The sequence below is a fragment of the Puntigrus tetrazona genome, chromosome 5, assembly GCF_018831695.1.
Source record: "Puntigrus tetrazona isolate hp1 chromosome 5, ASM1883169v1, whole genome shotgun sequence".
NCBI lineage: Eukaryota > Metazoa > Chordata > Actinopteri > Cypriniformes > Cyprinidae > Puntigrus > Puntigrus tetrazona.
Window position 1 is genome coordinate 7,581,126 of NC_056703.1, and position 17,874 is coordinate 7,598,999.

General features: G+C 39.2%; 3 protein-coding genes across 4 annotated transcripts; 2 read left to right on the forward strand and 1 right to left on the reverse strand.

Moving 5' to 3' along the window:
- The first annotated feature begins 404 nt into the window (after positions 1 to 404).
- coro1cb (coronin, actin binding protein, 1Cb) lies at positions 405 to 10,499 on the forward strand. 2 transcript variants are annotated; one of them, XM_043239855.1, is made up of 12 exons: positions 405 to 542; positions 1,191 to 2,254; positions 5,639 to 5,838; positions 5,962 to 6,084; positions 6,158 to 6,287; positions 6,414 to 6,595; positions 6,678 to 6,797; positions 6,880 to 6,984; positions 7,360 to 7,505; positions 8,314 to 8,371; positions 8,677 to 8,919; positions 9,007 to 10,499. In XM_043239855.1, exons 2-12 carry the CDS (start codon positions 1,363 to 1,365, stop codon positions 9,124 to 9,126), a joined length of 2,319 nt encoding a protein of 772 aa, XP_043095790.1. In that variant the 5' UTR covers positions 405 to 542; positions 1,191 to 1,362; the 3' UTR covers positions 9,127 to 10,499. The 2 variants fall into 2 exon arrangements, with proteins under 2 accessions (XP_043095790.1, XP_043095791.1); XM_043239856.1 differs by lacking the exons at positions 405 to 542; positions 1,191 to 2,254 and adding an exon at positions 3,310 to 3,491.
- Positions 10,500 to 11,837: 1,338 nt separating this feature from the next.
- tmem119b (transmembrane protein 119b) lies at positions 11,838 to 15,568 on the forward strand. Its single transcript, XM_043239893.1, has 2 exons — positions 11,838 to 12,014; positions 13,327 to 15,568. Exon 2 carries the CDS (start codon positions 13,342 to 13,344, stop codon positions 14,221 to 14,223), a length of 882 nt encoding a protein of 293 aa, XP_043095828.1. The 5' UTR covers positions 11,838 to 12,014; positions 13,327 to 13,341; the 3' UTR covers positions 14,224 to 15,568.
- On the reverse strand, positions 15,160 to 17,770 carry iscub (iron-sulfur cluster assembly enzyme b). Its single transcript, XM_043239907.1, has 5 exons — positions 17,619 to 17,770; positions 17,062 to 17,175; positions 16,204 to 16,314; positions 16,041 to 16,119; positions 15,160 to 15,871 (listed from the first exon to the last, which is right to left on the reverse strand). Exons 1-5 carry the CDS (start codon positions 17,712 to 17,714, stop codon positions 15,777 to 15,779), a joined length of 495 nt encoding a protein of 164 aa, XP_043095842.1. The 5' UTR covers positions 17,715 to 17,770; the 3' UTR covers positions 15,160 to 15,776.
- Positions 17,771 to 17,874: the final 104 nt, after the last annotated feature.

The window sequence follows — 17,874 nt, forward strand, 5'->3', positions numbered from 1 at the left end:
AGATGATGGCGTGAGAATTGAGAGGAATAAGACACAAACCCTCTTTGACAGACACAACGGGATGACAAAGATGAGTGGTGATGTTGAAATAAGGAGGAAGTTTTCTATGGAAGCAGAGAATGCTGATTTACTTGAAAGACAGCCATTCCAGGACAAAGACAACCGTGAAATGCTAAGTAGTAAGAAAATTAGGAGAGATTGCGACAAATTTTGCAGAGAAAGTGCTGGAACTATTCAACACAAAGAATGTCCTAATGTGGACAGATTTGAGTGTTTGGAAAGAGCCGATTCGTTATGTCCAGAGGCCGTGACTAAACGTCCATCATTCACCAGTCGCCCATGGCTTCAGAGTGAGAATAAGCAGGATAGTTTACAGGGAGACAAAAATATCAGGAGAGGTTTGTCCAGAAGTAGTGTTTTACAAGAACCTGCCGATGCCTCACAGAAACCCAAAGCAACAAACTTCAGAAACGACCAAAGAAACCCAACTTTCCATACAGCGTTGCTTGGAAAAGAAGAGGCCGAATGGTGTGGAATTGAAGGTAAGGATAAAATCTTGCATACTCCCTTTGACGAACCTTGTTTATTAAAATCTAGAGTGACAACATTCGACTCTTTCGACTCTGACACTGTTACTGAACCCACAAATCCAGACACAGCTCTAGTCCCGTTGAGGATTGAGGAGGACTTTGAACAAAAGGTATTAAGCACATTCCATCCAGATTTAAACCAAAGCAATACTTTGTTTCACACTGAGACGCGAAATGATGACAAAGGGGCATTCACTGTCCTGGAAAAACACTCAACGGTCATGTCATCTGAGAGTTTAACTGAATCCAGTGCTAAAAACGTCCCTGTTAGCAATGCGCCTCACCCAGCCAAAAAGGGAAAGCGGGGAGCAGAAGCACCATGTGTGAAAAGAGACACTGAATCTGTTTATCAAAAAGCTGTTCGGTCGAGATCCACAGAAAGCAGGAAAGACTGCGATGGTCATCTTAATGGAAGGCATAATACCTCTTTACTTGAAATAGCAGACGAAAGCGTTAAAATTCAGGGCAAAAGTGTCTGTAATCCAAAGACCTTCAAACCGGATGACATGGACAGAGAAACAAAGGCCAAAGAGAATTGTTCCAGCGGTATATGTTTAGATCGAACGATCGTAAATCATTTAAATTCTTTCTCTCACTCAGATTTTGATGCAGGTGACGCCGTGCAGACAGCTTCTTTGCAACGGGAAAAAGAGCCTCTCTATTTCACAGCTGTGATCTCACCACCGCTTCAGATTCATACATTTCCCGATCAGGAGGCGGGGAGTCATCTGACGTCTCTCATTTGTACGTTCCTCACGCTGAAATACAGAGCATGATCCCTGACATCCTACCCGCAGTTGCCCAGATGGAAAAAAAGGCCAAAATCAAAGGACCACCACCACCTGTTCCAAAGAAACCAAAGAATCCCTTTAAAAAAGCCTCTGGCCGCAAGGAATCTGCTCCTCATTCCACAGACGAGCCAAGCAAATACTCTGACCTACTGCTCAAAAATATTAAAATGGGAAGAATGCAGGCAGCACTGCAGCCCGTTGAGGATTTTAACACGCATGTATCATGTCTTGATATGTCACCTTATTGTATGGAGTCCCCCTTCTACATGTGCATGTCCTTAGAGCCCGAGGCTGCTGATATTCCAAGATATTGTTTAGTCCCGTATGATGAAACTGTTGCACCTGACTGCGATGACTTGATAGAAACTGTCGATGATGAAGAACTAAAAGAAATGGATATGACACAGCTGAGGCCGTTGTTAAAAAGAAAGGCAAAAATGAAGGGCCCACCGCCACCTGTGCCGAAGAAGCCTCAAAATCCATTCGCTAACACAGACACCGAGAAGAACAAAGCAAGCAAAGACTCCGATCTGGAAAACGCGGAACTGACTTTGAAATCCGGTAGACGTGACTCTGAATGCTACCTGATGGACGTGGACGATGAAGACGACTCTAAACCAACCGCAGACCCAACTAGATATCCTCACGGTTCTTCAGATTCAGAGGAAAGCGAACTGTCCAGATACAGACCCGTCTCTGAGCTCATCAACAAAACCCAGGAGAAAGTGATACATCACAGCAGGACAAACGTAACGAAAGCCAGGCCAGATGTGACTGTGGGAAGCCAGAGCCTAAAAGTATCGCAGATGAAGACAGCCTTTGATGTACAAACATCTTCCCATAAGATGGAAAGAAGATCCTCGCCAAAGAAAGGTAGGACAGGTTTTCAAGATGATTGCATTCCTAGTTTTCATGCGGTTTACAGTTGATAGGGAATCTTGATCAGATATCAGTATCTAAAAAAAATAATAATAAATGTATATACATTAGGATTTTACTTAATATCAGAACACTAATAGAGTTGACATTAATTAAATGCAATATTAATTAATTAATATTAATTAATTAATTAATTTAGTTAATTTCATTTAGTTTTATTATCCTCTGTAAATATGAGTAAGAGTTCATAAGATTAATCATAATTGTTTTATGATATTGACACCCATATTATTTAAAAGAAAAAAAAAAATAAAAACAACATTGTTTTATGAAATTGTTAATATTTTTTAAATATTGGTGTATCTTTATGTGGATTTTTGCTTGGACACTTGATTTTAGCTTGCTTTAATTCACTGATGCTGCCTTGGAATAGTAGCGCTAAAATACATTTAAAAATATATATTCCAAATATTATTTTAATTATATTTATTTTAGTGCAGCGTAAAAGGCAGTTGTTTAACTTTGTAAACAACATCTTGTGTTTATATTATGTGTCAGAATTTACTCACATGTTATATTAGTATACATAACGTATGCATACATGCATACATGAAAAGCCTATATATTTCACAAAGGAGGTCCCTCGGATCATAACACCATGGGCCGTTGATATCACGAAGTTTGAAAATCCCTACACCTCACCGAAACAGAAAAATAAAGACTTTGAATTAGATTTTAGGGCACATTGCACTTTGTAACATAATCCAACACGAGCATGACTTCATCCTTTTTCACTCTTAACATAATTACCAGAGTCCTGAAACATTATCGTCTCCGTTGAAGGCAAAGCACAGCCTGTTTATATGCACAAGATGGAAAAGCTGCCTGGGATCAAGGTAGTGTTTGCAAAGCAGAGATGCTCAGGGGTCTTTCCATTTATAAAATGACCTTACCAGTTAAACCACAGTGACCTGTCAGCCAGCAGGGTACAGTTTGTACCATTACTTCTCATTCACACACAGAACTGATGTCCATGTAGGAGGACATGAGGAGGAGGGGAGGGGAGAGGAGAACAAGGGCGTTTTCTCCCGTTCATTCAGAATAAAGGAGAGGAGGGAAGCTATTGTGGCTAGCCGCAATTCACTGAGACAGTCACCAGCACAACTGAATCTGTGAGAAAATAAATTAATGCTTTGAATTTGACGCTGTGGGAGACGTAGTACTGATAAAGGTAAGCGTTTTGCGTTCGGTCATATTAATGCAAGGCAGGTCAGTGGTGCAATAGCCTCCACTGGAATGCTAGCTCGATCTTAGCAAGCATCACTGATTTAAAACAAGCTCTGGAAACAGCCAGGACCTAACCGAGAAATATAACTCGCGCCGGTGCGTGTGCGTTTGCGAGCGTTTCGGCTCTTTCAGGCTGCGCCCAGCCTTTGGCTTTCACGCGTGCGGCGAGATAAGCAGAAATAGTGAGATATTAATTGAAAGTTGACCATCATGACCCGTGCCGGGTAAGATAGCACGCCTCCACTTCAAAGCGGCACGTCGCATTTCGCCAGCGCCTGCGAAGAAAAACACGCGCGGCTCAAAACAAGCGGCATAACTCGTGCTTTTTCTGCTGTTTTCATTCATTTGGTCGGTTAGCGGTTAGCTAGTTTCCCCACACCAGCAGAAGCCTGGCCATCTATCGATTATGTCATGGTTTTAATTCTATTCTCTCGCGCCATGGGCGAATATTTTATCCCGCTCTTCATATTTCTTTCATCCGCGCGCGCGTTTTCTCTTTTATTCTGTATCTTAATTTATCTTTTAGTAGATTGTTAGTGCTGTGTGGGTTTTTCCTCGCCGGGATGCTCATCATCATCAATAACGCAGCTCGGCCATTAGAAAGCAAACACACACACACACACACACACACACCGCCATACATCTGACCTATTTCCAAAAGCACATCCATGACTTTATTGTGATGACCACGTTTTATTCTCGTTTTGGAATCGTTTTGGTTTATTATCGGTGTTATTAATGGTGGTAGCTGTTATTTATGAAGACACCGCCATCAATCAGGGCCCTAGCAGTTCATCTCAACCAATACTTAAGATAAGGCTAAGGCGACTCAAATATAACCGGTGCTTATTAATGTATAATTATGAACATCAAATGTTTTTAGGTGTATTATACCCTTTATAACACTGGTTAGGAATAAGCATGCTGGCTGTTGTCGCAAAATCTAGATCGATTTTTTTCTCGCATATTACTGTTGATGTGTGCATCATTTTGGGCATGTTTGTTGCTTATTAAGAGATGCTGTCTCATTAGGTTTTGATCTTTTAGGAACTTACCATGCGAATTCTAGCTTTCTTTTATGCTGGTTAATGAATGAAGAATACAAATTCATATTTGTTCACGAAAGAGAATGTTTACTTTTAAAGGCTACATGTGATGCATGATATTTGTGATAAATTGTGTGAACCTGGACCACAAAACCAGCCGTGAGCAGCTCACGTATATTTGTAGCAGTAGCCAACAATAAATTGTATAGCTCAATATGTTCATTTATTTTGAAAATCGTTAGGATGTTAAGTAAAGATCACGTTCCATTAAGATATTATGTAAGCTTCCGACTGTAAATGTATCAAAATTAATTTTTTTGATTAGTAATATGCATTGCTAAGAACTTAATCGGGACGATTTTCTCAGTATTTCGATTTTTTTGCATCCTCGGATTACAAAATTTCGAATAGTTGTATCTCAAATATGGTCACATCCCAACAAATCGACGGAAAGCATAATTATTCAGCTTTCAGATGATGTATAAATAAAAAAAGACCCTTATTACTAGTTTTGTGGTCCAGGGTCAGGGACGAAAGTACTCTTTAGATTAATGAAAAAAAATCAAATAAGGAAATCAAATGTAGGTAACCTTAATTACTTATTACTGTAATGAATTAATTGTTACTTATGTAGTGATTTAAATATTCATTCGTTAGAGCATGGTTTTCTCATATGAAGCTGAATGTTTCTACACAGTGGCTTAATTAAATTCCCACACAAAACTGCATTGGACGTCTCACCTTTGTCTTTTATGGAGAAATGCATATACAGGGTGAAATGGAAAACTGATTCCCAGAGCTCTGTAGCTCATCTTACCCTAATATGATACACAATAATAAGTCTGAAAGCAAACATTGAACACCTGCCATTAAGAATGTGCTCTACTGCAATATATATATATATATATATATATATATATATATATATATATATATATATATATGTATTTAAATATTACATAAATAAAGTGCTATTGTAGTACATTTTCAAATAAAAGGATACAGTTAGCAAGACCGCAGCCTTTCTCTTCTCTTGTGTTTTCAGAAATGATCAGACGAGTGGTACGACAGAGCAAATTCCGTCATGTGTTTGGTCAGGCGGTGAAGAATGACCAGTGCTATGATGACATTAGGGTTTCGCGGGTTACCTGGGACAGTGCCTTTTGTGCAGTAAACCCCAAATTTGTTGCAATTATTGTGGAGGCTAGCGGGGGCGGAGCTTTCCTCGTTCTGCCTCTGCAAAAGGTAAGGGATAACTGCATGTGTGCTCGCTCAGCATTTATGCAGTTTAGCAATATGAATAAGCGTGGCTGGTCAGAATGACGCGAGATGAGACATAAATCCATGCTTTCTGTTTCCCGTTTGCAGACGGGTCGTATTGACAAGGCCTACCCCACTGTTTGTGGTCACACGGGCCCTGTGCTGGACATCGACTGGTGCCCGCACAATGATCACGTCATTGCCAGCGGCTCTGAAGATTGTACAGTAATGGTAGGTTCAGCATCTTCAGTATATAATCTAATAAAGATCCCGCTTTGAGTGATTGCCTTTTTGTCGCACACAGGTGTGGCAGATCCCTGAGAACGGCCTCACCGCACCTCTTTCTGAGCCAGTCGTGGTGTTAGAGGGTCATTCCAAGAGGGTGGGCATCGTGACGTGGCATCCAACAGCCCGCAATGTTCTGCTGAGTGCAGGTAAGCGATATTAAAAGTGAGCGCACTGCGTAAAAAAACGTTTATCATCTTGAACGTCATGTTTGTCATGTTTGTGTTGCGCGACTGAACGATCAAAAACGTATTTTGTCTTTCCCCCGCTGTCAGGATGCGATAATCTCATCATCATTTGGAACGTGGGCACAGGAGAAGCTCTGATCAACCTGGAGGACATGCATCCGGACGTGATCTTCAGCGTCTGCTGGAGTCGCAACGGCAGCCTCATTTGCACCGCGTGCAAGGATAAGAAAGTGCGCGTTATCGATCCACGCAAGGGAAAGATCACTGCGGTAAGTGGAAACATCTCGGAATTGCATCAGAGGCTCCTTATTTCCGCGGTTCTTTGTGTCTCACCGGCATTGATGATCACAGGAGAAGGATAAGGCCCATGAGGGGGCGCGACCCATGAGAGCCATCTTTCTGGCTGATGGAAACGTCTTCACCACCGGTTTCAGTCGTATGAGTGAACGGCAGCTAGCCTTATGGAATCCAGTAAGGCAAAATAAAGACATGTTTTTTGAATAATTACAATTACATTACTTTCATTAATTATTACGATTTTCCTCTCTTTAAGAAAAACATGGAGGACCCGATATCGGTGCATGAAATGGACACCAGCAATGGAGTGTTGCTTCCATTCTATGACCCTGACACTAATGTGGTCTACCTGTGTGGAAAGGTGAGCAAGTTTTTTCCCTGAAAGAGCCTGAAAGAGTTATAATTAATGCCGTAGATCTTCTTTTGTGTTTTTAGCATTTTTAATGAAGGATATGTTAATGTAATTTTTTTGCGCAAAAGTGACCAAGCACCTGCGTGATTTCTCATAGACATACACAGAGAGAAGTAGCTCCAGCTACAGTGTACTTCTGCAACACGCACGCTTTTTTTAACTCCACCAAACCAAACGTTTTCAGCTTATATATAAAATGAAATTTGAATCATTTGGGCCCCCCTAGATATTGGGAACCACTGGCTTTACCTCAGTTGCATGATGCCATACAATATACACAGTATGTATATTTTAAAACAACTGTAATCTTGTTTTCCGTTTAAGGGTGACAGCAGTATTCGTTACTTCGAGATCACAGACGAGGCACCGTATGTGCACTACCTCAACACGTTTTCCAGCAAGGAGCCCCAAAGAGGCATGGGCTACATGCCTAAAAGAGGCCTAGATGTCAACAAGTGTGAGATAGCCAGGTATGCACCATTTGACCAAGTGTTTCTTTTTAAGTGTTATTTTTGAAAAGAGAAAACATACACAAGTGTTTGTGGCCTTGGATTCATTCAGATTATCCCAAATGTTTGAGAGGCTTGTGGCCATGTCAGGATCTAGATATTTTGGAGAAACTAAACTGACTTCAGGCTAGCATTGCTGTGATTATGGCTCTCATCTAGGTTGATTTTATTTCTCCAGTAGGGGGAGTCATTAGCTTATCATTGACTATAAAATCTAACGTGATGGCGATGTTGCTGTGGTTTCATGCTGTGGCTCCTAAAGGTCAATGAAATGTTATTTGACTACTAATGATCACTGTCAGGATCATTAATTTTATGATTATATAAGTGTGTACATTCTGTGCTTAATCTGTGAAACTGATATATCTGTAATATGTTTTATAATATTATATTGTATTATATTATAAAATGTTACATAATAGATACAAAATAGTACAAAATGATTCATAATGATAAACAATTATATATATATATATATGTGTGTGTGTGTGTGTATATATATATATATATAATTGTTCTTCAGAAATCATTCTAATATACTGATTTTATGCATGCATTTACATATAGATGTATTATAAAGCAGTTGTGCTATTTATTTATTTATTTTTTTGAGCACCTTTGATGACTATAAAGTTCAAAAGAACAACATTTATTAAGAAGTCCTTTATAACTCTATAAATGCAAGAAGTGAAAACATTGGAAAGGTTTTTTTAAATTAAGATTGTGTTTATCACCATAACACTAATAACATGTCTGTTGTTTCTCACAGGTTTTATAAACTTCACGAGAGAAAGTGTGAGCCAATTATCATGACCGTTCCTAGAAAGGTACTTTTCACTGTATTCTATTTGTTGCATACGTGATCAATCTGTATAATTGTTGTTATTCTTCAGTATATTCCAAAGAATTCTGATATTTAAACAATGATTGTTGATAGCAATGTTCAGTTGATAAGTTTTTTTTTACAATCAAAGCTCGGTCAAAAGTGCGATTTAATGGTCATTAATTGATGAAGAAAAGAAAAGCCACTTGGTTTCAATTAACATTAAAGAAGCAGATGTTTCCAGAGAAAACAAACAGCATGAATCCAGAATACTCATTACGGTATTTCCTGTCTCTTGGTTTCTGGCAGTCAGACCTCTTTCAGGATGACCTGTATCCGGATACAGCAGGTCCGGACCCAGCTCTCGAGGCAGAGGAGTGGTTTGAAGGCAAGAATGGCGAACCGATCCTGATCTCGCTCAAACACGGTTACGTTCCGGGCAAAAACCGCGACCTCAAAGTAGTCAAGAAAAATGTGCTGGATAACAAGGCGACCAAGAAGGTGGAGGAGCCGGCGACTCCCCAGAAACCTGCCTCTCCTCAGCTAACCAGAGTAAGGACGGCGCTTCGTCGACTCGTTTTCATTTTGCAAGCTCATAATTGCCATTAAAACACGTTTTCCTATTTGTTTATTCCGCAGAAGAATGAAGTGAAGTTAGAGGAGCTGCTGCGAGAAGTCAAGTCCCTTAGAGATCTGGTCACGCTGCAGGACAGGAGAATCGCCAAACTGGAAGAGCAAGTGGCTAAAGTGGCAATCTAAGACACTGGTGGTGGTCTGAGCCATAGCGTCGGTATGGAGAAAGAGAGATGCAGTTGGGCAGGGGGGGTCAGTCACTGCCAAAATTTCTCAATTTGACTCAATCATTCCGCTTGGTGTTTCTCACGAGGACAACTTCAAGCAACATTCCAAGATGGACTTTTACGTTTTTTGTCAAGTCTCCCCCCAAGCATTCGCATAGCAGAAGCAAAGTTGTGGCAATGAGTGGTCACTGGTTTTAACTGATGTTTTACATTTTGTTAAAATTTTTCTTACTTCTTTTGTTATTGTAACATTGTTTCCATGAGTATCCTAATATTAACCGGTATGTTACAGAGTGTCGTTGTATATACACATCAGTATTTCTCTTTCCTTTTTTTTGTTGTGCTGCCAAATTTGAGGTGAATCGTCGCCTCTCCTTTTATTTCTACTTTTATATGTTTTTCCCAGTTGTAGATAGTGGCTTATTGAAAAACAAGACATGCTGTTCAAAAGTGGGACATCAGGCGGAACTGTGTGGATGTGATTGTAAAGGCAACTAATCGTAGATGATAAGGATGTGATTTAGTGAAACGTTCATAACCATTAAAATTCAGCATTTAGGATTCATCGGGATTTAATTGGAAAATCAGATGTCCCTTGTGGTGATCATGATAACTGGAGTATTAATTCATTTCCTCCATTGGCTGCTTTGAGATTATCACCATTGATTATAAAGCATCCAACAACAGGGTTTTTTCAAAATATAATACAGTATAATACAGTATATCCAAAAGCAATAACTTCATGTTGCACAATGAATGTGAACGTAAACCTAAACCTGTTAGACTTCGGCAAGTATCGTTGAAAATGCATTCCTCGTGCATATTCTTCATAAATCAAAAACCTACCGCTGTAACTTGATAGTAATTATGAAATTACTGTTGCACCTCAGGAAATCAATCACTCTGAAGTCAGAAACATTGGATGCTCAACACTTGCCATTTGCATGAGGTTTTTGCCACAGAAATAATACCTTATTTTGATTAGGAAAAGGCTATTTTTTTGCTGTCATTATCCATGTTCTCCAGTTTTACCCCGCTTTCGAATTATTCTCACGTTACATAATATTGGGCTGACACATGCTCTGATAAGTGAACTTGGCTTCAAGAGGCAGTGGCTACCTGCGAGCTCTTCTGATGTACATGTACTGTAAATGTATTGGTGCCTCTATGTGTGTTTCTGGTTTTAGACAGACCTCCTCAGTTGACCACTGCTGGAGGACAACATCCATGAAAATGAGCACTTATCTGTGTCCTAAACAGTCTTGTGCATGCATTCCAAACTTCACCTAAAATAAAAAAGGTTGGCTCTACAATAAATCTTTTCATTCATAATTCTTCATGAAGTCGGCTGTCAGTTTCTTGTTTGTAGGACGGTTTACAACAGGGCTGTCGAAATTCGGTCCGGCAGAGCTCAGCTCCAACTTGCCTCAGCAGACCTGCATGGAACTCGCCCTGGTTCACAATGAAAAACCAAAATGTGGTCATGTTTACCAATCTGTTAATATATTAACAAGTTGTTAATATATGGTTTTCTTGAATAATTAAAAAAGATTAGCCAATCGTGTCATTGGTCAGATTTTTTTCTTAATATTTCCAATCATTTATGACAATGCTGTATGTCCACTCTACGTCCGATATCTTATGACACTATTTTAACAATTACTTAAATAATTATTGTCATGCTAATAGTTTTATATACTAACTATTGGCTATTTTAGTTTTGTATATTGTAATGACTTTAAAATAATACACGCAGGTAAAATTATTTTACAATTCCAGCTGAGATCTGTATTTTATGCCCACATATAAATTTATTTGGTGAGTAGCTGGTCATTATCGAAAAGTAAATCCCTTTCAGGGTGATGCAAGACCCCTACATTACCCCTAGTAAAAGACATTTTCAGCTATTTCAGAGGCATGTAAAGACATTTATTTGCTATGTCTGTCCACAGCAAGGTTTATTATTCTGCATTAAAGAAAGAATGACATGAAAAAGAACATCCTTCATTCTCAACTCTCTCAAGATTAGCTTAGGTGATCAGAAAGCAGATGTTTTAGCGATCTTGTATGTCTTGGCAAGCCATTAAAAGTCCAAGATGCCTCAAAGGGCTGGCATACTGAAAACTAATTCTGAGGGTTCTATACATTCCTACAAATGAGCCTTCGAAATATGTAAATGTTGTTCATTGAATACTGAGATAGGACCGCTTACCATTCAGGCTCATGTTTTCAGCTCATTCTAATGCTATACTTTATACTTTGAGACTTGCCACAGCAGCCCTATACTGTATCTCTCAGGTCTCAACACCCTGCCCATTGTTCCAGCAGTGGCTCGCAGCAAGCTTGCCGTCCCCACCGTGGACCATGTGAGCACAGGAAACATAAAACTCTTCCTCAGGGACCTGATAGTTTCCAAAGTATTTTACAAGGGACCATCAATGTCTGTATTTAGATTTAATGGTTAGACAAATGCAGGCATTCTTGTTTTTAGAAGAAATGGATGAAAATGAGAATCTAGAGTTCGAAAACAAATTGAGCTCACATCTGGTGGCTTGAAGTTCTCCAGTGCACAGGCAGGGGGAAAAAAACTCGGCTCTCCCCCAAACTGCCTTAACGAGAACAGTGTGTCTGGAAATGGCCCAGGCAGTCTTTCTGGGACAGAGTAGAAGCAGGAGAAGGAGGAGGAGGGGAGAACAGGAGTTTCTTCCCCCCTCACCAATCCAACTGTTCTTCATCGGGCAGTCTGTAACAACAGACATTCAGCTTGAGAGGAGGACACAGCAGACGCTTTCTTCTCCATGTTAGATCCTCTTCAGTCGGCATGTTTTAGAGCATCAGCACTTGAAAGTAAGTGGGAACTCTTTTGTTTCAGCTTTACTTTTGTCTGCTTTCTATTTTAGTAATATCGTTCCTGTCCATTTAACGATAGACAGATGACTTACCTTACAGGAATGCGCAGCTTTAAAAGGTTCATGTCCAGATGTGGCTACCTAAGTTTAAAAGATTCAACTAAAATAGGTTTGGAATGGACTCTTACGGTTGATTTTGGCAAAATGAGCTTTTTTTAAGCAATATAGAATTTCATAAAAGCAAGTTTGTGTACTAAGAACGGAAATTCTTTGAAGCCAGCATAAAAACACTGACAGAGACTGATATTAATGCTGCATGTGTGTGTGTGTGTTTGAGAGTGAGGCGCCACATGAGCTTGATACTATTTCCATTGTACTCCAAATGCCCAGTGATGATTATGGTTGTCAGCTTGAGCACAGATGGCACAGAGTGGAGAGACCCCAGATGAAATATCTTTGCTTAAGGAAACAAAAACCTTTTTTGGTTACCCGTTCCAGTAATATTCAGTTTGTTTGTGTCTTTATTTAAAGTTTTAAACATTTATTTAAAAAAATGTAACAATAAATATGTTCACTTACTCATTCAACATTTTAAGTTGTAAACATTAACATGAAGACATATAAGACAATAAACAATAAACATATGCAAATAACTACAATTACTAGATTAATAAACGGTTGTTTACTGTTAGCTCGTTATAGGTAAATTAACTAATGTTAGTGCTTACATTTTTCCTTTATCAAAAGTAATTTTAAGGCAAATGTAAGAAATATCAAAAACTGGAACTTGTTGAGTTGAGCATGGTTATTCGGTTCATTTTGATGTGACCTTAATGCTTACGAAAACCTTAAAGAATGAGCGCACATGTAGGGACTGATGTTCGGCTGCAGCTGCTCAGAACATAATGCATCTGGCTCAGAATCCAATGAGGTTACCATGTGGCTCTTTGAATTTTGATTGGACCACAGGAAAGAATTAAGACATTAAGCTGTGAACTAATGTTATGAAGTAAGAACATACCAAAGGCTCAGATTTTAACTATTTATCATTGAAGTTCAGGTTACTCTGTCCAAGTCAATAACATTTAAGCTAATAAAAATACACTAAATACTACATTTTGTTTAAATTTTATAACCGGTAACTCTGAAAAAAAACATTCTAGTAGTGTTAGCGAAAGAACATCCGCTCATAACTTCAAGAACCTACCCAGAACATTAGCCAAAGTTCTGAGAAAATTTAAAAAAGTTAGCTTAACTGTTAAAAAAACAAAAAAATAACATGTAATTAAAATGTTTTTTAACCACCTCAGGTATTCAGTCAAAGGATGGACCACTCAGCTCTCCACTGCCTCATCGGCCTGTATGTCATTCTCCTAACCAGGCTCCCCACTTACGCCACTCCAGTCATTTTTAATGATTCTTCGGAGGGCAGTGGGCAGTGGGACTCTGAGAGCACAGGCCTGACCCCCACACCCACCATTTCCTCCTTCAATGAATCGGTGAAATCCACGTCCATAGATGGAGAAAAAAATAGCAAATCATTCCTGGATCAGCTGGTGGACTTCTTACGAGAGAACCACCTTCCCATAATCGTCATCGCCACATTGCTTTTTCTTATCATCACCATCCTCTGCTCGGCTGCCATTCTGAGTCGCCGACGTAAAGTCAGCACCTACTATCCTTGCGCGTTCCCCTCCAAGATGTACGTGGACGAGCGAGACAAGACCGGAGGAGAACGCTTCTTTAGCGAAGTCCCGGAGAAAGCCAACACCAGCTCCAGTGAGGAGCCAGTGAATACAGCCAGGCAGCTCCAAGAGGACATCATGCTGGCTACCAAGAACCTCCGAACACCAATCAAGACCACATGGAAAGAGAAGAATGAAGCGGCGGAAGACCAAAAACAAGCAGAAGACGAGGGGAGTGCTCAGTGCGATAAGAGTCAGGTGGAGAGCTGTGGAGAGCTAGAAGACAAGACCACAAATCAGTCTACGGTTGAGGATACTGTGGAAAAGAGCTGCCCCAACAGGTCCCAGGACAGCATCCCCGCTTTTGAAATGGAAAAGACTGACCCCTCGGACTCCGGGCCCCCTGAAGAGAGCAAACATTCATCTGGGCCAGAGAATTCGGAGATCCAAAAGGATACGAACAAACAGGATGTTGCTACTTCTGGCTCACCATTTATCAGTGAAGAGAAAACAGCATTTTAGCTTGGACATTTTTAAAGCCTTGAAGGAAACACTTAAGAGGCAAATACAGATCAAAGTGTATTCCTTGCAGAAAATGTAGTACGAAGTATAATTAAGATTGTCCATGAAACATATAAGGCTTTAATATTGTTTGTAACCGTTTACTTCGGTTTTCTAAATATAATCCGTTTTAAATTGCTTAAGTGTAAATGATATGAACGGACGCCTATTGGGCGAGACATAAAAACTGCTTTTTAAATGTTGGTTGTTATGAGTCTTCTTCATTCGACATGATGACTCTTTAACCCTAAATCAGAAATGCTCTTTATTCTTGTTCGCTTTACTCTCTATTATTAGCAATGACATCCATAAAGCTTATAGGGTTAAGGAAGTAGATTGAGTGAATGGCTCGCAATGCACTATAAACACACGCATCCAAAAACTAAAACAAGCACACTTACTACTCCAATTAAGGAGACAAGTCTAAGTGTAGAAAAGCCTTGCTGTGAGTCAGCTTACTGTTTACACATTCTGGCTCTAAGTATTTCCTTTCAAGGTCGAGAGGTATTCAGCCACAGCATGTCCTATGCCACCTTTCAAACTGTTTAGTCTAAGATAAGTTAGTCTCAACACATACTTTATGAAGAACACAATATTCTTAATAAAATTACAAGATTTGACCACATTTCATACTTCGTTATTTAAATGTTCAAGATAATCCGACAACTAGAAAAGAATGCTGGTCAGCGTTATAGTTTGCTTTAGATCTACTGAAGCTGCGGATTTGTTGGCACGCGACTTGTAGCGTAAGAGCTAATAAAACAAACCTCAAATTGAGATGTGCAATCATATTTTTAAATGAATAACATATACTGGGTGCAAAATCAGCTCATTATTGTAAATTAGCATCATGTTTCTAGATACGGGTATGCAATATTAATTCCAATGCCCACATGATTGAGGTTTACACAAGCTTTATTGAAAGTACTGATGTTTCAAAGGCCATCAAATAAAATCCGTTCAGCATAATCACATTGTCGTTCTGTCAAACTAAAATAATAGAATAAGATAGTTTGTGTGCGTGTTCAGCTAGCTTTTTCATTGCATCAACATATCTAAACACATATGGCTTAGACTGTAACAGTGTTGGTCAGTACTTTTACATTGTGCGTTTAAAAGACTGGCTACAGTGCAAGAGTTGGAGAGCTTTGGTCTAAACTCAAAGGGAGGATGAAGAGCATTGATTCTCAACTGGTTTTGCTTCAAGACTCAGATTTTGCATTGGATTTCAAACGGTGATCTTACCCCGAATGCTGCAATTTATTAGCATGATCTGTGCAGAGTAAACAATATATAAAGAAAAAAACAGACACAATGGGAGAAAATAAATGCATTTTTTTTCTTTCAACACAGTAAGCCTGTTTATCAAACTGCATGGTTAGCTGGATTATAATATTGCCATTCAGAGTAGATATTTCCCTGTTCCCTACGATCCAAACAGAACAGACCTGAAACCCTTTTTGGTCGTGAAGCACCAATTGAGAACCACCGATTTAGAGGATCAAGTGCGCCTCCTAGTTGCGGGCCATGACAGTCTTCTCACCCTGTTCTACTTCCTGTTTCAGACGGTAGTCTGCCAAAGCTGCTTTAATGGCATCCTCAGCCAGCACTACAAAGCACAGAGAACAAGGTCAGCTAACAGAACAGCCAGGAACATTATAAGTAAAATTTGCATTATACATATAAATGTTACTTTTTAGCAACCGGAGCAGTGTATATAATGCATGTAAATAAATACAAAATGAAATCGATTTGATCAAATTGAAAGGAACACTTACTTGAGCAGTGCAGTTTGACTGGTGGGAGGCTAAGCTCCTTAGCAATCTCAGTGTTTTTAATCTTGAGGGCTTCATCAATCTGTATATTCATGAACATTTTGAGGTTTAAAACTTTCATTGGGATGAAAACACATAAAAAACAAAATGTTGTCACAATGCTTACAGATTTTCCTTTCACCCACTCGGTGGCTAAAGAACTGGAAGCAATAGCAGAGCCACAGCCGAAGGTTTTGAACTTGGCATCCACAATCTTCCCGGCCTCATCCACCTCGATCTAGGTGGGAAAAACAAATATAAACTGCGGTTCATCACATATATGACCACCATGTCGAGGATGGTGATAGCTTCCATCATCTGCACTGTGACTGTGTCTATAATTAATAATATAGTGTACGGAAAAAAGTGTGCAGACATCAAATGACTGTCTAATATGGTCATAAAAAGAGTTCATATAAAAATATAATAAAGCATTGAGAGCTTCTCTACTTGCACAAAAGCAGTCATCTGGCCATTATTTTGTTAGGGGTTACAGTTTTTTTTAGTTGAATTACATTGATATAAATTATATATTGTTGTAGGTTATTGTATTTTTAGGTCTATAGTTTAAATCTAAACAGGAACGAGTGCTACAACTATTATATTATATATTGTACCTGGCAAATAAACAAACAAAATAATGTAAAATCTGCAGAGTCATCCTGTGTCAGCACTCAGTCCAATCGGAAGCTTCAGTCATTGTACATAAAATTAAGATTCTGTAAGATTCACCTGCTTAAATATACACTATTTCATTGGTTTATATTCGCAAAATAAATGTTAATTTTGTTTCCATTTTGTTTATACAGCATATTCATTGTCACACGTCACCAATGCACACATGCTTATCATCATCATCATCATCATCAAGTACCTATGCTAGAAAATGACAGTCTACAGCAGTGAACATACTAAACCTATTCAGACTTCTTAGGAAGAACAGTAAAGCAGTCATTAAACCTATTGTTATGCAAGACAGGATTACCTGCAGTTTCATCACATCTCCACAAGCAGGGGCACCAACCAACCCTGTGCCCACATTCTTGGCATTTTTATCCAAAGACCCCACATTTCTTGGGTTCTCGTAGTGGTCCACAACCTTTAAAAAAAAAATGTACAAGGGAGGGGCCACTTGAGTTATTTGCCTCGCAAAGTCAGAATCATGTGCAAGTTTATTATATTGTTATATAAGACAAATAAACGACCATCCAGGGCTCATTATCTCCAATTTCGACCTATTTAGATGTGCACTCATCTTGCTATAATACAAATGACTAAAAATTAATTAAAAACTGGTTCAAAGATTTTAGTTCATTATTTGGCTTGTACTAAATGTGATACGATATAACCGACTTGAAATAATTAAATATGCATGAGAAATAATTAAAAAAATTTCTAATGTCACATGTTAGTGGTATTAGTACAGTCCCGATAACTGTCATTATGCATCACGAGATGTCCATCAGACAGGAAACCCCCTCAAATACATGAGGTCAGAGCGAAAAACTTTACTAGCAAATTGCACAAGTCATACTAGCTTACCTTTTTGTGATACCCACATTGCATCCTCAGCTGAGGAGCTGAAAGACTTTTGAGAATTGCCGGTGACGCGCATTTCTTCGCAAGCGAAGCCGCCATGATATCTGAAATGACGCACTTGAAAACTCAAATAGCGGATTTATACGCCGTTCAGTCTCGTAGATTTCACCGACCCTCGCGAGATGTGAGACAAGCGGAGAACACGTTTCATGCACAAAATAGTTTTATACCTTTATTATTTATCTATACTTTAAATACG